Raw genomic sequence first — 20584 nt, 5'->3', positions numbered from 1 at the left:
TATAAGTTTTTGAAAGACTTGATGCGAGTTTTTGAAAGATTTATTTGCAGTCAAAAAGAAAAAAAATTTCCAGGGGATAAAAGTACCTTCATTTGGAATAAAAGCAAAAATCTGTATGTTTTCTTTTAAATTCTTTGACCCTCAATTATTTAAAAATGATCAGCAAATACTCCCTCTTGTCCCAGAAGAACAAGCTCTGTGTAGGAAAGCTGTAATAGTGCAACGATTCAGTTTATAAACAATGGCCACGAAACGCTTCACTGTTCAGCCTCAGAAACTGATTTAATTGAATTAGCTTTCTAGATTTTTAGCTTAGTCTCCTTCCTATTGCGAGTTCTCCAAATTTTAACAAAAAGCAGTGGTACCAAAAAAAAAACTGGTTGCTTGACAATAGCAAACCATATTGCCACATGAAAACAAAGTGAATGCTAGATGAAGTTTTCAGAGTGCTCCAGACCAAACTGAGTTTTGCTTATGACAAAGAGCCATAGATAAATGATGTTACACAGTGAAATCTGCATCTCCTAGTTCCCAAGAACTTTTCAAAGACACATCTCATTTGGCTATTTGACAAGTTGTGGCTCTGTATTTTTATTAAGTAACTCAATAAAACAACCATGTGATCAGAAAATGGATTAGAAATAAAAAAACATTAAAATGATTAGGATTTAAAAAGAAAACAAAGAATACTAATTGTATTTTTAAAATTTGTGTAGACTGATCACTTGAGAAATTAGAAGGGATTTTAACATGCTAGTTTAGTATTAAAACTCATCATCATTGTGGTCATTTAAAAGTTTGATGAGTGATGTTAAATGGTTGTGTAAATTATAGCTGAAAAAGGGAGCTAGACAGTATCAATGCTTCGGGTGAGTAAGTTGGAATTATATGCCAACTGAAATTAAGAATGGAGAAATGAATGATACTGTATACCCCACAGTTTGAAATAAAAGAAAAATAAAAAAGGATGAAGCAGGGGAGTATCTTTTAAAATAAAAGCAAAACGTACCATTGGTTGGGTGTCGAGCAAATGAGATAGAAAACCTTTTAACAGCAGAACCGCGTGTGGCGTCTGAGAAAGAGAAAAACAGGTACCTGAAATTCGTAACAGCTACCAAAAGAAGAACACTTAAAAAAAGAGGGAAAAAACAAATATATAAGGAGGTTAGAATTAGGTGACATGCAGAAGGGAATGAGAGAGGGTACTGGTTAAAAGTAAAATGGCTTGATGATAGAGGCAAAGTGTTTAATGAAATATATAAAAGAAAGAAAAGCAGGATGAGCCAGCAATTCTGGTAAATCCATGTTTTACTGACTTAAGCAAAATTGTGGATACATGAGAAAAAGTTTTAAATAAAGCTAATCCTGAAAGGGCTAATAAACACTCCTATTAACAGAAGGCACAAGATTCCATGAGCCTCCAAAGACAATCTGAATATTAACACTTAAGGTACTTTAACAAGAATGAGAGGCTCTCCAACTAGGGATTCTAAAACATTCTCATGCTATGTTTATTTTTATAAAAATATTGCCAAAATATTTTCTTCTATTTATAAACATTCGGTTCACTTTATTTCATTTAGATCACTATTAGTAAGTAAAATGAGGGATAACAATGAACAAAAGTTTAAAAGATCAAAGAAAGACTTATTCTTTATAATATGGCTTACCGACTGTCTAAAAGACTGATACATATGATGCAGTTCTAAATTTCACATTTCAACAAACTATTCATTGAGTAAGTACTGTGTGTTTAACCACAACTAACTCTGATGAAACACAGATCCAAGCCATGGCTAAGAGAGCAGTGACTGTCACTTAGGCGCTAGGTGTCACCAAAGGGTACTAGGATTCCAGCTGAATCAGTCAGTGGAGGTAGGCTTGCCTTTGAGAAGTACTGTATGCTCATGGGTGTGTGCATGGGTGTCTATATGAATCTGTGTGTGCATGTGTGCACATACCATCTATGCAGCCAGAAGAAGTCAGCTTTTTACGATGAGTACGAGCATAATCCTGTAGGTTAGGTGCGCTTGAAGAACCCCCGAGCACCGAGGTGCTAAACAGGCCCGCACAGTGAGACCCTGATGGGAGTTAGAGAAAATACATACACAACGGGTGTTCTTCCATTCACATTGGGAATTCATGCAGCATGCAATAACATGGCTCTTACCACACTTATCTGGCAGTGCCCTGAATAGATTTACAATTCGCTTGTAATGTCAACTTTAAAATAATCACCACTACCACTTGTCATATGTACAAATGAGGGTTATTTAACACTGGATAAAATGTTGCCTTTGAGGAAAATAATATATCTACCCCATAATTAGAAATATACATATTAAAAGTATTAAAAATACTACTAGGAATTAATTTAGGTTGGTAAGGGATTCTGTCAGTTTGCATGAACAGGTCATATAAGAAACCTCTCCTAGCACAAATCTAGTCATAACAGATCATATTTTTTAATGTATGCCTAAAATGAAGAATCTTTTCTGATACCCTGAGTTAAGAATCATCAATGTATGTTATGAAATAAAGCAAACTAAAGCTTACTAATCTGTGAGAAGACCATTTGAAAACAATTCCTTGTAGGTCATCCAGGCCAAAATCACCTTAAATTTCTAATACTTAAATGACTTCAGATCTTAAGTAATAAGACATTATTAGCAAATAAAACACAGTTATTAGCAAATAAAACACAGTATAAACTGATGCTTAATTTGTAGCAAAAGTCTTTATACCCCAGGAAAACTTCTATCACTTGGTAAAGTTTAAATAAATTTCTATCAAATATATTATGATACATAAAGGAAGACAATGTGGGAATATTAAAAGCTATCAACATAAGCTATATGTAATTAACTAAAGAAGATCCTCGAGTAAATAGGCATCAACAAACAGTTCATATACTTAGTATGTAGATCAAAGTACATAAATAGTTGAACCTTATTTATGCTTTTATTAAACCTGTTTAGACAACTATTTATAGAGAAAATACTATGCCATTATGTTTATCAACAATGAGCTTAAAACTAGTAAGTTTAGAAAGGTCTTTTTCAATAATGTTGCTTTGCAACACTATTTGCAAAGAACCAATTATGTTCTATAGGTCAGTAATGACTAACAACTGCCCCTAGGCATTAGTTTTGCTTTGGTTTTCCTTAGGAGATAATCAAAAGGAAAAATTAATACACCAAGAAGGGGTTTAAAACATTCCCCACTTAAAAAAAAACTTTTTTTTATCAGAAAAGAAGGTTCTTTTTTTTTCTTTTTAGTAGGCAATAGCATATTTACAATTTTATCAACTGGGAAAAATGACGTTTCCTTCCTAAATTAAATATTTTGGGATTTTAATTTATAGAATACAAGATTAAAAACTAGCATTGGCAAATTGGACTAAGTAGTTTACACTGCAGACAGTCAAAACAGTTATAAATCAAATTAAATGCTATTTCTTGTTCATTTTATTGCCACTTTTACTTTGAGTTGTACAACTTAACATTTTTTAATTAGTATATGTTAAATAAAAACTAAAGCATAGCATTTGGTCATGCTTTCATCACTGACGAGTTTTACATGTGTGCGGAAGAGTGAGTTGAAGAAGATTTGGAATATAATTTCCTTTAGACCACATACCTACAGTAGGGTTCTGCTTTTGTTCCACAAGAGTTCTTGGTGTTCGCAGGTAATTAGCATTTTCAGATACAACCTGTGCAAGGAAAGCAAAATATATGAGGTAAAACAGTAAAATCAATTCAAAAGTCCATACTTCATTTGCAGCCTGTTCCAGACAGACAAAGGTTAATAAGCTGTATGATAAATATTAGTAGAAATACATAAAACACGAAAGATCATGCAAGATCCCCTTCTGAAGGGAGTCCATTTCATATGAAGTCCTTGCAATGAAGTGGTGCGAAGCAGGCATTCAGAATGAAATATCATGTATGAAATAAGACAGATGAAAAGAAACAATTAATAGATTGATATAATTTCACTCTTAAAAGAAGCCAAATGCCCACTCTTAAACAGCTCCTGTATTTGAAGGGGGGAAAAACAATCACAAACAAAAGAAAAGACAGACAAAGACTGTTGAGGTCACCATACAATTACTGATCCATGCACGGGCTTTATCAGAGTAACCTTTAAATATTCACAGCCTTAATGGATACCATAATCCCTTTTCCTATAATCAAATGCGTTCTATTTCCAAAAGGAAATTGCTGAAATTCTTGGAAAAGTCATGTGTAACAGCAGACCTTCCATTCTTAGAACAAGAAAAACAAAAAAAATCCTAGTATTTTAAATTTCCAAATGTCATCACAGAAAGTCCTTCTGAAGTCCTTTTATTTTGACCCATATTACTGATGGGCACCTATACATTGCATCCTCATATAAAGAGAGCATTAAAATATTATACAATTCAAAATACCCCCACTGTATGTATCCCTTAGATACTTCCAGATAATGGAATAGTGAGGGAGAGAACAATTAATATTAGGTGTACCCCGCTAATTAACACAGGACCACATAAATTTTGATATTTTAAAAAATGTTTATATTCTCAGCAAATTCCAAATGGAATCTAATTTTTCAGTTATGGGGGAAAAGGTTATTAAATTTTCTTACCATCAAATTACATAATTTTGTTTCTGAATGTTTTAAAGAACAACCATGCCAAAAAAGATTTCTTTCCTTTTTAAAATTTTTTATTAACACACTAAAGTTCCAGGAATGGAAAATTTATTAATTTTTAAATCCTGGATATTTAAAACCCTCCTAGTAAAAATCCTAAAACACATGCAATGTAAGAGGTTTCTTTCTCTCAAATATTGTCAGGTATCACAAGCATTTTTAAATGAACTGAAAATTAAAATACAGAAGGATTTACTCTGATGTTAAATATAAGGGATTAGATGTCCTCAAAGACAGCTGTTTGTTGCTCTGAATGCGGGTAGGAAAATGTTTAATGAAGTAAAGTTTAAAAACCTGTTGCCATGAGCCAAAAATACTGGATGTGAAAGCCAATGATTTGGGGGAGACAGGGGAAGAAGTGATTTGTTCCCCTGATCTGCGTCTTCGACGCCCAGTACCCACACCACTGGTATAATGCAGCCAGGTACCAGTACCCTCTGGGCTAGACACACTCAGGGGGCTCTCTTCCTGGAAGTGAGAAAGGGGGCAAAAAAAAAAAAAAAAAAAAAAAAAGCAGAGCATGCAAAGTTAGATACAACAGAGCCAAATGATCAGAAAGAAAAAAAAATACAGTTTGTTTGCATTTGTTTATCAATTTTTTAAAAAACTATTAAACAGTAATTTGGGAGCCAAATATTTCAAATATTTGAGAAATTCATAGGAATGACTTAGAAATCTAATTGTATGTGATAACAATTGTAAGAATTACCTTATCTTCAATTTAAAAAACATTTATACTGCTTAATAGTTGTCCCTTCTCTCTTAAAGCTGGAAAGATTTAACACTTTTCTGTCTTAGCAACTTTTAAAATATAAAAGTATTCTGCTTAATTTTAAATATTCAAGACATTCTGTGCTATACTGGGTAACCTTCCAACCCAAAGCGCTAAAGAATTGTGCAAAGGGTTAGAGAAGTTTCAATTTATATGATGTAGAAAAGAAAACCTATCTGCCAGACACTTATAAAAAGAGGTAAGATGGATTCAAATTGCACTTATCTCCATTTTCAAGCTATTTGTTTGTTTACCCCCTCCAAAGATTATTTATAGAGTTCAGTAAGCAAAACATGCAGCAAACATTATCATTTACATGTTTGCATGTTCAGGTTTCAGACAGTGAGGACAGAGTAAAATCTACTTGCACAAAATGAAGAGAATAGTCTTTTTCTCTGTGTGTCTTTTGGAAGTACAAACTTCTGATATCCATGGAGATGGTGGACGCTGGAAAAAGTCTTCAAGGTTTTACTTGAATAATTTACCTTATGGAAGTAAAAGTTTAGCATGGCATAGAAATAATCTCTTGAAAGCAACTATTTAAGTATTTATGAGAAGAAGGTTTATAAATGTGTTCTGCATCTTAAGAATTAACAAAGGGCAGTGATTTTGTTGATTTTACAAATACAAATGTGTTGCAAAATGAAGACTCACAACACATTTGGCTGTATCAGTGTTATAAGCTTTTTGGGGTGCAGAAGAAAGTTTAATGGTGAAATTTTGAACAATCTGAAATTTGCAGATTGCTTTGTTCAACATCAAAATCACTGCCCTTATACAGATGGTAGTTTTAAGTTATATTAATGTCATTTCCCAATTTTCTGAAATTAAAGATACCTGAACATAACCCCAGATTTCTCATTTTTAAATTAAGCTATACTAGAACACAGTCCCAAATTCTACAGCTGTTAGTCATCCTCTTTTTATAATTAACTTACAATATCACAATCATAGAAACCCTAACTAGTATACAATTTCCATTTTAAAAGTACCACAATCTCTTTACTGATGGATGTTTTTCCTATACATAATTGTCAAATTGGGTAACATATTTATTTGAAATTTGAGAATCATAAAGCACTGTTGTTTGTATAATTTGAGGTAACAGAAATGAGCATAATTCTGTTTTGTTGTTTAAGTTCTTACTCACCAACTGCTAGTTAAATGTTATAATTAACTCTTATGACTTGGCATATTTCATTATTAACAAAAATATTTTTCTAACTTAAAAGTTGATGGTTGTTTCTAGCTTAAAATCTTGCTCTATACTTTTACTCAAGCATTTAGAAAACATTTATAAGCACTAATCTCAATCAGTGCTGGGAGAATCATCCTATAGAGAATATAGATAACCCAAAATATAGGTATTTGAAGTATAAAAATGCATACTGGTGTTAAAGATTTACTTAACAAGCTACATTCCAACTGTTCAGCTTTCTTGTTAAATCTTATTTTAGTAGTTATTTAAATGTTATTCTACTAGAGAACACAAGAATTAGCCTTATTAATTGTAGATCTTAATAAAGGTAAAATTTTCAAATATCTCTTCAAATTTTCAAATTCCTATACTGATTTTTGCAATCAGACTAACAACTTAGAATTTCACATCTTAATCTACAGTGTCATTAGAATCAGTCGTTGTTGAAGCATTTCTGGCAGTTCCTCTCTACTTTCAGGTGAAAATTATTCTCTGCATATTAAATCAGACTTTTAAAAAAGTTCTTTATTAGAATAACCTAACGTGACAGGACAAGAAAATAGATGAGTTCATAGAAAGGTCTTATTTTACTATGTCTATTCAACTTTGTTATGAAAATTATACATAAAGCTACAGGTTCTTAAATCAATCTCTTTTTTAATGGCCTCTGTATTTTAAAAATATTTATTAGAAAAAGAGGCAAAGTTGACAATTAAAAATCTGTTAGGTTCCCAAGCTCCATAATTAAAGCTGTATTTTCTTTTCTGTTTTATTAAAATATAGTTAGTTTATTTTATGAAAAACATGCTCTGACACATATACTTACTTCATTTGTAGCCATCTTCCTAGGTCTTGGAAGTGGAGACTTCCTGTGTATATGAATTGGCTCTGATACCATAGGTTTGAACAGTATCACAGCACGATCAATTTCATCTTTTTTAGAAGTATGTGGTTCATCATCATTATCAGTTTTAAAAGATCTCCTGCCTTCATTCTATAGGCAAAGAATACAATATATAAAATTCAGATAAAGCAAGAGTCTCTTATGACAAATTCAACCACCAACTGGTGAAGTCAGTTGAAGCACATACACAAGTAGGCTGATTCAAATGAATCAATATTAATTGGATTTTTACAACAGCCTAGTATTAGTCTATAAAAACAGCTAAAAAAATTCAGAGATATATCAAGTTCTTGGACTAGAGGATCTACTACTGGAAGTTCATTTCCCTCAAAATTGATCTGCAGAATTTATGTAATCTCAGACAAAATCCCAAAAAGTTCTCTTTGGAACATTACTTTTTACTTTAGTTTGAGAATGAAGAAGTGTTTATTTTTTTATTTTATTTTTATTTTTGGGGGGGATGGGCAGTGAAAGAATCTTAAGCAGGCTCCACGCCCAGCCTGGAGCTGACTTGGGCTCACTCTCACAATCCTGAGCTCATGACCTGAGCAGAAATCAAGAATCGGATGCTTTACTGACTGAGCCACCCAGGCGCCCTGTGAATGAAGTGTTTAGTATCAACACTTCTATTCAACACCATGCTGGTAGCACTTCATAAAAAAGCATATCCAAATGGCCAATAAACATATGCAAACTGCTAATCCTTACTGGTCATGAGGATAATGTAAATCTAAACCACGACAAGATACCACTATATATCCTTCAAAATAGCTACATTAAAAACAATGATCATACCAAGTGCTGACAAGGATATGGCAGTATCTTTAGAAAACTATTTGACTGTATTTTCTAAACTTGAACATATGCACCCTATGACTTAGCAATTTTACTCCTCGATGTATATCCAAAAGAAATGTGTACATATGTTCACCAAAAGACTTGTACAAAAATGTTCATGAAAGCATTCATCTTCATAGCTTGAACTGGAAACAAATAAATAATCAAAGTAGAAGAGATGAACACATTGCACTGTATTTATTTATATTTATTGTTGCCATGTAATCCTACATGACAACAAAAATGAAGAACAAAATGGATAAATTTCATAAACATAATAAAGGAAAGAAGCCAAACCCACCCCAACCTCCCAAAAAGCATGTATTTTGCGATTTCACTTATAAAAAGTTCAAAAATAGGCATATTAAAACATGGTGCTAAAGTTCATAATAGTAGGTATCTTTGAGAAGAAGACAGGGAGGTTGTGATAGCGAGGGGCACAACTGGGTCTTTTGGAATGATATTATTCTACCCAAAACCTGGCTGGCTGTTTTATACTAGTGTTTATTCTGTAATACATCATTAAGCTATACACTGATTTATCAATATGAATTTTAATTTAGTAAAAAGTTTTAAATTGAATACATATTTAACTTTGTAAGGTTAGTATAAGGATTAAAATAACAATAATTTGTTTACCATGCACTAGTCCTCAAGTAATCAACAACCAAAACCGGAACCAAAACTATAGTTAAGCATTCTAAATATTGGTCTTAAAAATACAAAAAAACTAAATAAAATATAAAATTCTTGTATGCTTAGAAATGTTGTCTGCCCAAATCATACATAAAGAAATTTATACCGTCTTGCTACTTAGTAGTTGAGATAAGAATTGAGGTACATTAACAGGAAATTCTTATAGAAATCTTATGTGGCTCTACAACTATAGTAACCAAATTCAGACTGAGAGTTTCGTATTTATTACCTCTCTTGAAGCTGGTCTGTATCCATAGCCAGATGGTAAATTTTTGTCTTCTTCACATCCTTTAGCTCCTGGACTAAAATGTAATTCAACATGAAAGCGTTCCTCTGAGGAAAGATCCTAAGAAATATGGAACATTTCCAAAATGAAAAACTACAGGCTATTTATTTACTTCTGATAATACACACAAATCTAAAACTCTTTGTTACCTTGTTAGGATCCTCATAAAGCATGATCACAATCTGAGTCATGTAATTGAGTTCATTGACAACATTTAAGTAATCCATAGCTCGTTTCCACTGTTCATCTTTTGATTCCTGAACAAAAGGTATATGGTAAGCATTTTCTCATTTCACTTTACTTGAAAGTCACTTTATTTTCATTATGGTAGTTTGTTTAGTCCTGAGTGATACTACACAAATAAGGTAAGAATGTATATGCTCAACCTTTCAAAATAACTCAACTATATTTAAGTCTTGATAAATTACTTATGTTTAGGTAAATTATTTTAAAAATCTTTTATCAGCAGTATTAGAAAGTCTAATGGTAACTTTTTAAATAGCTTCTAGAAAGTAAAAATAAAAATCTCTTGAAATAAATACAAACCACAATTGTATTCTGAGGGTAAGGGGCAATGAGTCATTAACCTTAAGTCCCAAAGTACCCACTGTGGAATCATGCTTCATAAACTGAATACTAACCTATAAGAGTAGAGCTGTTTTTCCCAGTATCATGTATGTAATACATGCTTATCAGGAAATATGCCTTGTTATACTGCAGTGGTATTTAAAATAATCAGCAGGAGGTGGCATATGTAAGCTCTATTAATCTTACCATCTCTTTCATTGCTCCTCCATCTTCATTTAGATAATCATTGAACATATAATCATATAGCATCAGAACTGAAAGGGATCCTAGAGAACATGTACTACAAATATTCAAAGTAGAAAATTCTATCTGAAAAGGTAAAACTACTTAAAGTACAAAGTCTACAGTCAATGGGCAACAGGGTCTACATCACAGATAACTTTCCTTCATTTCATATATCATAAACTTTAGAAAAAAAATGCACACAACAATTTTTTGCATAGCATTAAGAGTATACAGTATTTTAGACTTTATGTGTGTTTAAAAAATGAAATTTGACCCACAAAAGCCTAAACTTACAAGACCACATGTTGATTACCTGTTAAAAAAACAAAACCCAAAACCAGATGTATTCTTTTTCAAATTTAGACATTATATATCTCTAAGGAAGCATTCCCCTTTTGAAGTTTCTAGAAGAGTAAAGTTAAATATACATCATATAATTTGTATTCTTCCATGTGTGCTTAGCATCTTTTAATAAATGGACTATCCACACCTCTAAATGCCCTAATGCCAAGCATTAAAGTAGCTACTCCCAACCTAAGCAACAATCCAGAGAAAAAACTGCATCTGTATGTGTTCACGTATGTTTGCCTGTGTATTTGGGGGAGGTATATGTGCCAAAATGTATAAGCATTTTTTCAAAATTGGTAAGGGAAAATATTAGCATAGCATTTGAGTCTCAATGTGAATTACTATAAATAATGGATTTAAATTAAATACTAAAAATTTTCAATAGGTGAAAGGATGTATTAGATTTTGTGATCCTATACTAATAAGAATACAATCTAATAATCTCTAATTCAGTGTTGCAGTTATAGGTTCTGCTAGGTCTGTTCTAATGAACATATGAAATTAATTAATATTTAGTAGCATCTTCCTGAGCACAATTAACATGCAAGAATCCATAAAAATCTTTTTTATAATTAAGGCTTATTAAATATATTCCCTGAAATCGTACTTATAATCTTGTTTCCTTAACAAATACGTTTTGAAAAATTCTATTATGGAGAGCTAGATTTTACCCAGTTCACACTGAAAAATAAAAAATTTCAACTGGAGGGAGACTGAACAAGGTTTTACGTATACTAGTCACAGGGTCTTATAAAGATAACATTGAACTGCAATAATGACTTACGGTTCAAATAAATTTATTTTTTATATTAGAAAATGGGACATCATATTGATATTAAAGACACTACATGTATTTACTAATGTGAAAAATAATTTTTTTTGAAATCCTAGAAGCAGATTTTTAAAAGAATGGAATTGTTCAGCTTCTGTTTTAAAAATGTAGTTGAATGCAATATATACTCAACAAGCTCTAGTTCTACTACCATTATCTTAGTCCAAATTCTTTCTTCAGATCACTGCGAGAGAGCTTCCTAACCGGTTTTTTCATCTCTACTCCAGACTATCTGCTGTCCACACAGCAACCAAAGCCATTTACTTCCCTACTTAAAAATGGCTTCCCAATCTCCTTAGGATTCTCAAGGCACTAGCTCTCCAATCTTATCTGTTGCCATTTCATCCATTGCTCACTATAATGCTCCACAGGCTTGTTCTATTGGCTCCTGTATCTTCCACGCTTCTTCTACCTTCTAAATAAGTGTAAGAAAGTCAAAAAGGAACCATGTAAGAGATGTAGTTCTTCTCCCCAAAAACAATTCCATCATTACTACTGGATATGTAAGTTCTTGACTTGCTAATTAAGCATCTTTTTTTAATGATTTCTTTTATTAAAGCTCAACTAATGCACATATGTATGCAAAGGATGTCACTTTGGTATTCCTTAACGGGACAAAGAAAGAAACTGAAACAAGAGGCAAGAACATACGAATGAGAAAATTTGATGAGAACAGAGGCTAAAATAACTTTAGGGTAACTTTAATATTAACTATTCATCAAGGCTAATACTAAAATTAAGAATCAAGAGATGTAACAAATCTTTATTATACATCCAACTGCCCTTTATTAAAAAGGTCAAACAAAACTGAATTTTAAGACCCACTTTGTTAACAGATGTATATGGATGTGTACACCAATATATACACAGAAAATTGAAGGAAAATTCTTATTTTTTTGCTATTTTAAAGATGGATGAAAATATACTTTTGATATATAATAGAGTGACATTGTATTCTAGGTAATCTATGGTTTGGGTGTACCAAGAAACAAGATATTAAAATTTCTAAGTCTCTTTTGTAAATTATCACTTCCATGGCCAATCCCTACAATGTCATCTTCTTTATCATTTCACATGCAAACTCCCTGGGAATCTTACTACTAGTTACCGTCTTAGCTGTCATTAGTATGTTGGCTTCCTCTATACCTTTAAGTCAAACCTCTATCCTCACCTATGAACATAGTCAAGCTGTCTAAAACTAAACTCATTACTTTCCTTCTTAAGACCTGATCTTCCTCCCAGGTGTTACTTTTATCAGTGAATGGTAGGATCATCTACCAAATTATCTACATTAGAGATACCGGGAATTTTTTTTAAATTTTTTTTTATAGATTTTATTTATTTATTTGAGAGAGAGAATGAGATAGAGAGAGAGCACAAGAGGGAAGAGGGTCAGAGGGAGAAGCAGACTCCCTGCTGAGCAGGGAGCCCGATGCGGGACTCGATCCCGGGACTCCAGGATCATGACCTGAGCGAAGGCAGTCGCTTAACCAACCTGAGCCACCCAGGCGCCCGAGATACGGGAATTTTTCTTGACTCTTTTCTTTCTCACTCTCCATACCTGTGAGCACTAGAAGGGTCTCAAGGAGAGTGTTAGTAAAAGCCTAACAGGTGGAGGAGGTTGTTGGTGAGGGATTATATAAAGGTAAGAAAAAAGGTTACTGGAAGCTACAGGAAATGAACTCCTGCTATGTAGGGCATAAAGTGTAGAAACACTAGCCTGTAGACAGTGGAAAATAAATAAAAAGTGTATCTAATGAACTAGCTCTGGAGATTTCTAGGACAAGTACTAAACATGTCACAAGATTCTTCTCACTGCCTATGATAAACTAGGAGAGAGATAAGCTACAGGGAAATTGTCAATTATAAAGAAGCTTGCTGGTCCAAAAAGAAAACGGTTTCTCATTCCCAGCCTTTTTGGAGACCAAATAATGCTGTAATTAACAAGTGGCTTTTGAGAAGAAAGGAAAACACAAGATTCTGCCATGAAAACATGGTGCAATTATAAAACACTTGCTAAGACCTCCAAAAGATGTAATGAGGTGCTTCACAGATCTTCCAAAGAAACAAAAGACTTTCTCAGGATCTTAGGAGTATGTCTCTCAGAAGCTCAGTATTAAGCAGTACGGATTGCTAAGTGCCATCCCTCAGTAACCCACATAGGGAACCCAAGGTAGAAAAATGGCTTATCCTTAAGAGATCTTTGGGTTTGATGTGTTTAATACAGTATATTCTAAATTACTCCATTTTGTTTTGTTTTTTTAAATTAATCACCCTCAACTAAAAATAAACAGACCTCTGGAACCCCAAACTTCTTTGGGCAGGAAGCAGGTTGAAGACAAACTATTCAACAGCAAACATGAGCTACTTTTTATTTTAAGGGAAGGATGACCCAGATGAAGCAATCAAGAACCCCAAATTATGAAACCATGGAGCCATTGGAAATAACTGCCTGGCAGTATGACAGAGCGCTAATTAAAGAATGGGCAACATGGACCTGGGCAGATTTCAAAATTGCTAGTGACTATAGTGACTACAGTGTACCTTCTGTTTTACCCTCTTTTGAAAAGTTTATTTACAGCAGTTACCTTATGCCTAACCCACCACTGTATACTGGGTATTGGAAGGACAGATAATTGGTTTCTTCAGTTCATAGGTCTCTGAATTAAGATCGAATGCTCTTGAGCACTCAAGGAGTTGTGTCCAAGGAGTCCCATCTACATCTGGACTTGACTTAGATGAATAAACCTGGAATGTCAAGTTTATGATGTAATAAAATAAGATGGGTAATACTGGATAAGAGGTTAAGTGAATTTTGCATATGGAGAATATGGACTGTGTAGCCAACAGACATACTGTGATGGATCTTATTTTCCAAAGATGGCCACCACAATGTATCTAATCCCAATACTCATTTTACAATGTGGCAGTGACATTCCAGGCACGTAGTAATGTAAGATCTATTTCCCTATCCCTTGAACCCGGATGAACCTCTGTGACCGCCTCAACCAATTCAGCTCAGTAGAAGTGATATTATGTTACTTTATAAGTTAGATCATAAAAAGTCTTGCACTTGCACCTTGTTCCATTGTGAAACTCAATCTTGGAACTCAGCTACCATGTTTTGAGGAAGCAAGCAGATTACACCAAGAGGCCTGATGTAGGTATTCTGGTCAACAATCCCAGTTGAAGTTCTAGCTGACATACAGCATCAAGCACCCAGATATGAGAGGAAAGCCTTGAGATGAATCAAGCCCCAACCACTGTCTAACTGCAACCTCATCAGAAACCCAAGTGAAACTGCCTAAATATATCACAGTCAGTCCTTTAAACTGTGGGAGTTAAAAATAACTGCGGTTGCATTAAGCTAAATTTTGGTATGACTCATTACTAATGATAGATGAGAGGCAAAATATCCAGCCAAACACCAACTTCTTTCTAACGCCTAAATAACTCAGATTCATCAGCTTCTCTTTATCTCATTACCACCAGCCTATAACATTACCTAAAATACTTTGTGTTATTGTTTGCTTAAACTTCTCCAAAGGGAAGAGAACATGTCTTTATCCCCAACATCTAGCACAGTGCTTGGTATATAGTAGACCCTTGCTTGAGAAATGATGACACATGATCAATTATTGAAATTGCCACAGTAAAAAACTGGTGCTAGTGATTTGATTACAAATTCAAGGAACATATTTTTTAAGTAGGTTGGAATAACTTATTCTACTTACATTGCATAAGGCACCATAGCGAAGAATAGATAGTAAAGAATGTACATGACTTTCACTGGTAAAATATAACCTGGTACGGACATGACGTTCAGGAGACAGAACACCTCTGGAATACCTAAAGTTAGCAGCAGACAATGTTAGAACATAACCATCTAGTCAAACCTTGAGTATTGAAATTATTTTGTAAAATGGAATTTAATCTTACTAGAAGTAAAGACCTAATAGGTAAATCTATCCCTCTTCCAACCACAACTGAGGAGTTATCTTCGGAGATATTCCTCTAACATGAAGATTAACTAGAACTAACTGGGACCTCTGAGATTAGTCAAAAAAGAGTTAATATTAGTCAAGTTCATGGTAAATAGGTCATTTTAACTCCTCTAATAGCAATGACAAAGGTCATAGCCCTAAAGAAGCTCACAGATATTTTATGCTGCTGAGTGATCCCATGTGAAAGATGACACATATCCCCTTTCATCTCAGTTCTTCCTCAGTCTGGAGCCCTTAAAGAACCTTGGTTGGAAGTTAACTGTTAGGGACTATCTAGGTAATCCTTACGACCCACAGTGCACTAAATAATACATTCCTGATTTCTTCATAGGAACATTAGATTTGAAGTATGCAAAAACAGACGCCCTATAGACTTAAAATACCAGTACGGTCTCTTACACAGGGTGGAGTTTATTTACAGTGTCATCATCTTGTGTCCTCTGGAGGTCTGAGCGAATTTTTCTAACTAGAGGAGTACAGTAGCCTTTGCAATCTCCAGTTTTTCAGCTTTAGTTATACCATATTCCTGAGCAGAAAAATACATGATATTAGAAAAAGAGTATAATGACAAAGCACTCTAACAAATGTACAGCTTATTTAAAACATTCTAGTAAGAGACAAATATCTTTATTAAGCTTTTTTTTTGAACATTGCAAATTTCCAAGTTTACATTTTTTTTGCAACTGCAAGTATATTATCTTAAAACTTTTTAAGTTTAATTGGAAAGATTTTTTTTGGTAAGAACTGAAAAAGCGAGTAATTTCTGAAGACAGGAGGATGAATGAATGAATGTAATCTTTATAGACAGTAGTTCAACTCAATCATAAGGCTTCAAATGTAGAAAACAATCCTAAAAGGATGGATAAGGACACAAACACTAAAGCACAGAACAACAGTCAAATCTATGAAAAGAAATATAAATGAAACCATGAGATTTTGTTTATTTGAATGTCAAAGATTAAAAAGGCTAACAAATCATTTAAAAGCCTTTGGCTAATGCTTTGAAAGACTTACCTAGTGGTAAGCAAAAAATGTAATGAAATCATCAAATTTAATGACTTCAATAATGATTATGAGTTAAACTTACAATGAGGAATTACAATATGAAGTGTTAAGAAATGTAATTGTAATAATAATTCTAATAAAATTACAGTTCAAAGAAACAGACTAGAAAATGACCTGATGTGTAAAGAGAAAAAGCTGTTATATGTGTGTAGATGGAAAAGAGGGAGAAAGAAGAAAGGAGAGGGTAGAAAGGAGGAGGGAATAAACAGGCATACCCTCCCTCTCCAAGTTTATTCTACGATACCTGAATTTAAAGACTATTTCCTGCTATCAGGTACTTCTCAAATAGCAAAAATTCTATATGGATAATAGAACTGAAAACTGTCGAATAAAGAAAAGGCTGACTGATTACAGATGGAAGGCCCATGAAAATAGAACTTCTTTACCGGTAACTGAACTTGGTTGGTTCAATAGTCTTGCCAACATAGAAAGACTGTGAATGGAATATGCAAAAAAGATAATATATGTAATTGTGTATGTATAAATAAAAGGAAAATACTGGAACTAAAAATCATTAGGTGAAATTTTTTTTGTGTGTTAGCAAGGTATAAGGCAAACAGGTGCTCTCACACTCTGTTTACCTGGAAGAAAACCGGCAAAAGATTTCTGGAGCTACAAAAATGGTCTTGAGTACATGTAAAGACATGTGTAAAGACACTGAAAGAAACGAAGAGTCCAAATTCCCAATATGAAAAGTTGGTTAAATAATTATTACATCAATACCATTAGCCATTAGAAAAAATGATGTACATATAGCTTTAATGATATGTAAGAAGTTCTTGGTGCTAAGTGAAGGAAAAAATCAGGTTGTAAAAGATTATGCTTTTCCTGGTTCCATTTTTGCAAGAATACATTTGTTATATGTATGAGAAAAATTGTATCTTCATGAATTTAAGAGAAAAATCCTTTAAGAATTTTCTAAAAACATTAAAATGTTTTTCTCTAATTGTTAAATCACAGTGACTTTTTTTGCTATTTCTACATTTTCTAATTTTACACAAAGATATATTAATTTTGTAATAATGAAATTTTTCCCTTTAACACATTGACATATTTTGTTCATCTGCCACCACCAACTAGGATCAAATAATTATTAGATATCCCAGTTCTCATGTGTAATTACAATATTTCTGCCATAAATAGAACTAATTAAAATACCAGATGAGGCTATATGAAAGCTTATTATGTGGTTATATTTAATGAGAGTATCAATGGACTTTACATGGTGAATGCTATTATAAACAATCCTCTGCATTTCATAATCCATAAGTAACTAAACAAATTGTCTTCAAACTTTGGTAAATGTGATCTCAGTTAGGAGAACCTTAATACCACATTTAGTCTTGAGAGGTTCTTTTCTATTGCCATAACATCATGACTATTTTAAAGTATCATTTTTAAGCCACAGCCTCTATTTGATGAAAATTGAGACTGGTTAAAAAGTGGAAAGTTAATTCTATCACAGCAAAAATATCTATAATAATTAAAATTAGTTTAACTGTTAAAATAAATAAAAGTAATAAACTGTTATATTTAAGCTTAGCAATGATTAGAATTATATAATTCACACAGCATAGATATAAGAATTAATTCAATGGAAGCACAGAAATACATTTTTAGAGGCATAACAACACTTTGAGGTACACCAGAGCATATACCCACTATCACAGATAGTGATATTTTCTAAAACTAAATTAGCATATTCTAAACAAGTTAAAATTTTACATTATTTGACTGAATCATCAAGTCTCTAAGCTTGAAATATTCTTTATTTCTTTGAGAATTAAGTAGGCAAAATTTTCATTTTTTTCCATTGTAAACTACAGTTTCATTATAATTACCATAAATATTTATAATTTTTAGTTTGTTAAGTGATTGAAAATGCCTGCATTTTGTCCATAGTTCTGGATTTATGAAGGCTAAAGTAATAAAGCAAAATAATATTTACTGGACTGAATTCAACAATCCATTTAAAAAGAAGAAATCCCAAGTTTCTGCTACAATAAGGAACATCAAACCAAAAAGTTAGGGAGGTAAACCCAAAGCTGTCCTCTCAAGTTATAATCTCAGAACTGCAGGAAAGTATGTAAAAAAAAAGTCTGCTTTTAAAGTTACAACTTTCCAAAATGTAATTATAAATCTATCAAAAATAAGACTGATTCTTGTAAGCTTGGGCAAAATGTTGTCTGACGAGTCCAAAGATTTCAAAGATAAATAAATTTATCCAAGAAGAAATTTTAGAGATGTCTTCAAGTAAATTCTCAGACTGCTGAGATCTAACCTAACTGCATCCAAAGACAATTATTGTAATAAAGACTGAGAAGAGTTGAGCATGACAAATTACTTTAAAAGATACAAATGATGTTTTAAATCTTTCCAACCCATTCTCATTTTTACTGATTCTTCTAATTACAGTACTTTGAAAAATCCATTATAAATATTTAAGTTACAAGGAGACGGTAAGAAGTTTCTTCAGTGATTTAAGCAATATACCTGAATACATACATGATACATAGGAGAAATTAACATCTAAAACCCTATTAAACACTTGAGTATCTTAAGCCCAACTCTTAGAAATCAACCTTTCATTCCCAATTCTAGAACATTTAGTATACAGTACTGAGAAAAAAGAGACATGAGATTAAATAAGCCATGTAACAAAATAGACGTGATTATGCTAACAAATCATTTGTGTATTTAGCCACTGAGGTGCTAAGTTTAGATATACTGAAAGCCTACTGTGAAGAATGCATATAGCCACCCTAAATATTTAAGACTGTCTTATATTAAGTTTACCTGTTTTAAATAATCATTGAAAGAATGAGTATAACTAATATGCACTGAGCCTGGACTAATGTCAAAGCAATCCAAAACAATGAAAAAAAAAATGTGGATCTTACTTATACTTCCAATGTAAACTAATTATATGGTTAGCAGAATTAACAGCAACCATTCCAGGGCGCCTGGGGGGCTCATTCAGTTAAGCATCTGCCTTTGGCTCAGGTCATGATCTCAGGGTCCTGGGATCAAGCCCCACGTTGGGCTCCCTGCTCAGTGGGGAGTATGTTTCTCCCTCTCCCTCTGCTTCTCCCCCCTCGCTCATGTGCTCTCTCTCTCTCAAATGAATAAATAAAATCTTAAGAACAAACAAACCAGCAATCATTCTTCTTGGAATAGTTAATAAGAAAAATTTGAATAAATTTTCTTTCCTGAATTTCATAACAAAGATGAGTCTGACTCAGTAACTTCAGTTATAGTCAAACCAGCGTTAGCTCAATGACTGTCTAAACATTGCTGCTAAAACTGAGTTATGCAGAATTTAGTGTGTTCACTCTGATGATAATCTTAAAATATCTTACCTGTTACAAAACTTTTTATTCTGTAAAATTAAATTTCTTTTTAAATTTTTTTTTATTATGTTCTGTTAATCACCATACATGACTAGTTTTTGATGTAGTGTTCCATGATTCATTGTTTGCATATAACACCCAGTGCTCCATTCAGTACATGCCCTCTTTAATACCCATCACCAGGCTCATGCATCCCCCCACCCCCCCTCCCCTCTAGAACCTTCAGTTTGTTTCTCAGAGTCCATAGTCTCTCATGGTTTGTCTCCCCGCCCCGACTCCCCCCCCCCTTCATTTTTCCCTTCCTGCTATCTTCTTTTTTTTTTTTTTATATATAATGTATTATTTGTTGTACCTCTTTTTTCTTTTTTAAATATTTTTTTTAATTTATTTCAGAGAGAGAGAGAGAGAGCATGCACATGTGCCTATGGGGAGGGGCAAAGGGAGAGGGAGACAAGTAGACTCCCCACTGACTGATCAAGGAGTCCAACGCACAACTTGATCCCAGGACCCTGAGATTATGACCTGAGCTGAAATCCAGAGTCAGACACAAAACTGACTGAGCTACCTAGGTGCCCCTAAATTTCTCTTTTGCAGAATAAAAGCTCTCTTCCGTTTAGTAAAAAGAAGTTGTCAGATAATAATTCCTTGTTTGCTAAGTCAGTGTTTCCTAAGAGGCCCAAAGATATATTCTTGATATGTGAGGTATTTTTATCTTCTTTTTTAAGAATTCATTTCACAAATCACTGAATCATACAATATACCTAAGATTGTCTATATTATACAT

The 20584-nt window shown here is 33.1% G+C and overlaps 1 protein-coding gene across 1 annotated transcript in view; it reads right to left on the bottom strand.

The window, feature by feature from the left end:
- Positions 1-20584, bottom strand: part of PPIP5K2 (diphosphoinositol pentakisphosphate kinase 2) — a 70274-nt gene that overhangs the window by 14380 nt on the left and 35310 nt on the right. The window contains 10 exon segments of the mRNA XM_027605988.2: positions 1010-1072; positions 1962-2081; positions 3640-3712; positions 4990-5163; positions 7492-7659; positions 9332-9448; positions 9538-9645; positions 15116-15230; positions 15785-15875; positions 15878-15911. Coding sequence (XP_027461789.2) covers positions 1010-1072; positions 1962-2081; positions 3640-3712; positions 4990-5163; positions 7492-7659; positions 9332-9448; positions 9538-9645; positions 15116-15230; positions 15785-15875; positions 15878-15911 — 1063 coding nt within the window.

Source organism: Zalophus californianus, chromosome 5, assembly GCF_009762305.2.
Source record: "Zalophus californianus isolate mZalCal1 chromosome 5, mZalCal1.pri.v2, whole genome shotgun sequence".
Classification (NCBI taxonomy): domain Eukaryota; kingdom Metazoa; phylum Chordata; class Mammalia; order Carnivora; family Otariidae; genus Zalophus; species Zalophus californianus.
The sequence above is the reverse complement of the archived record's forward strand: the minus strand, read 5'-3'. Positions and strand labels throughout refer to the sequence as shown.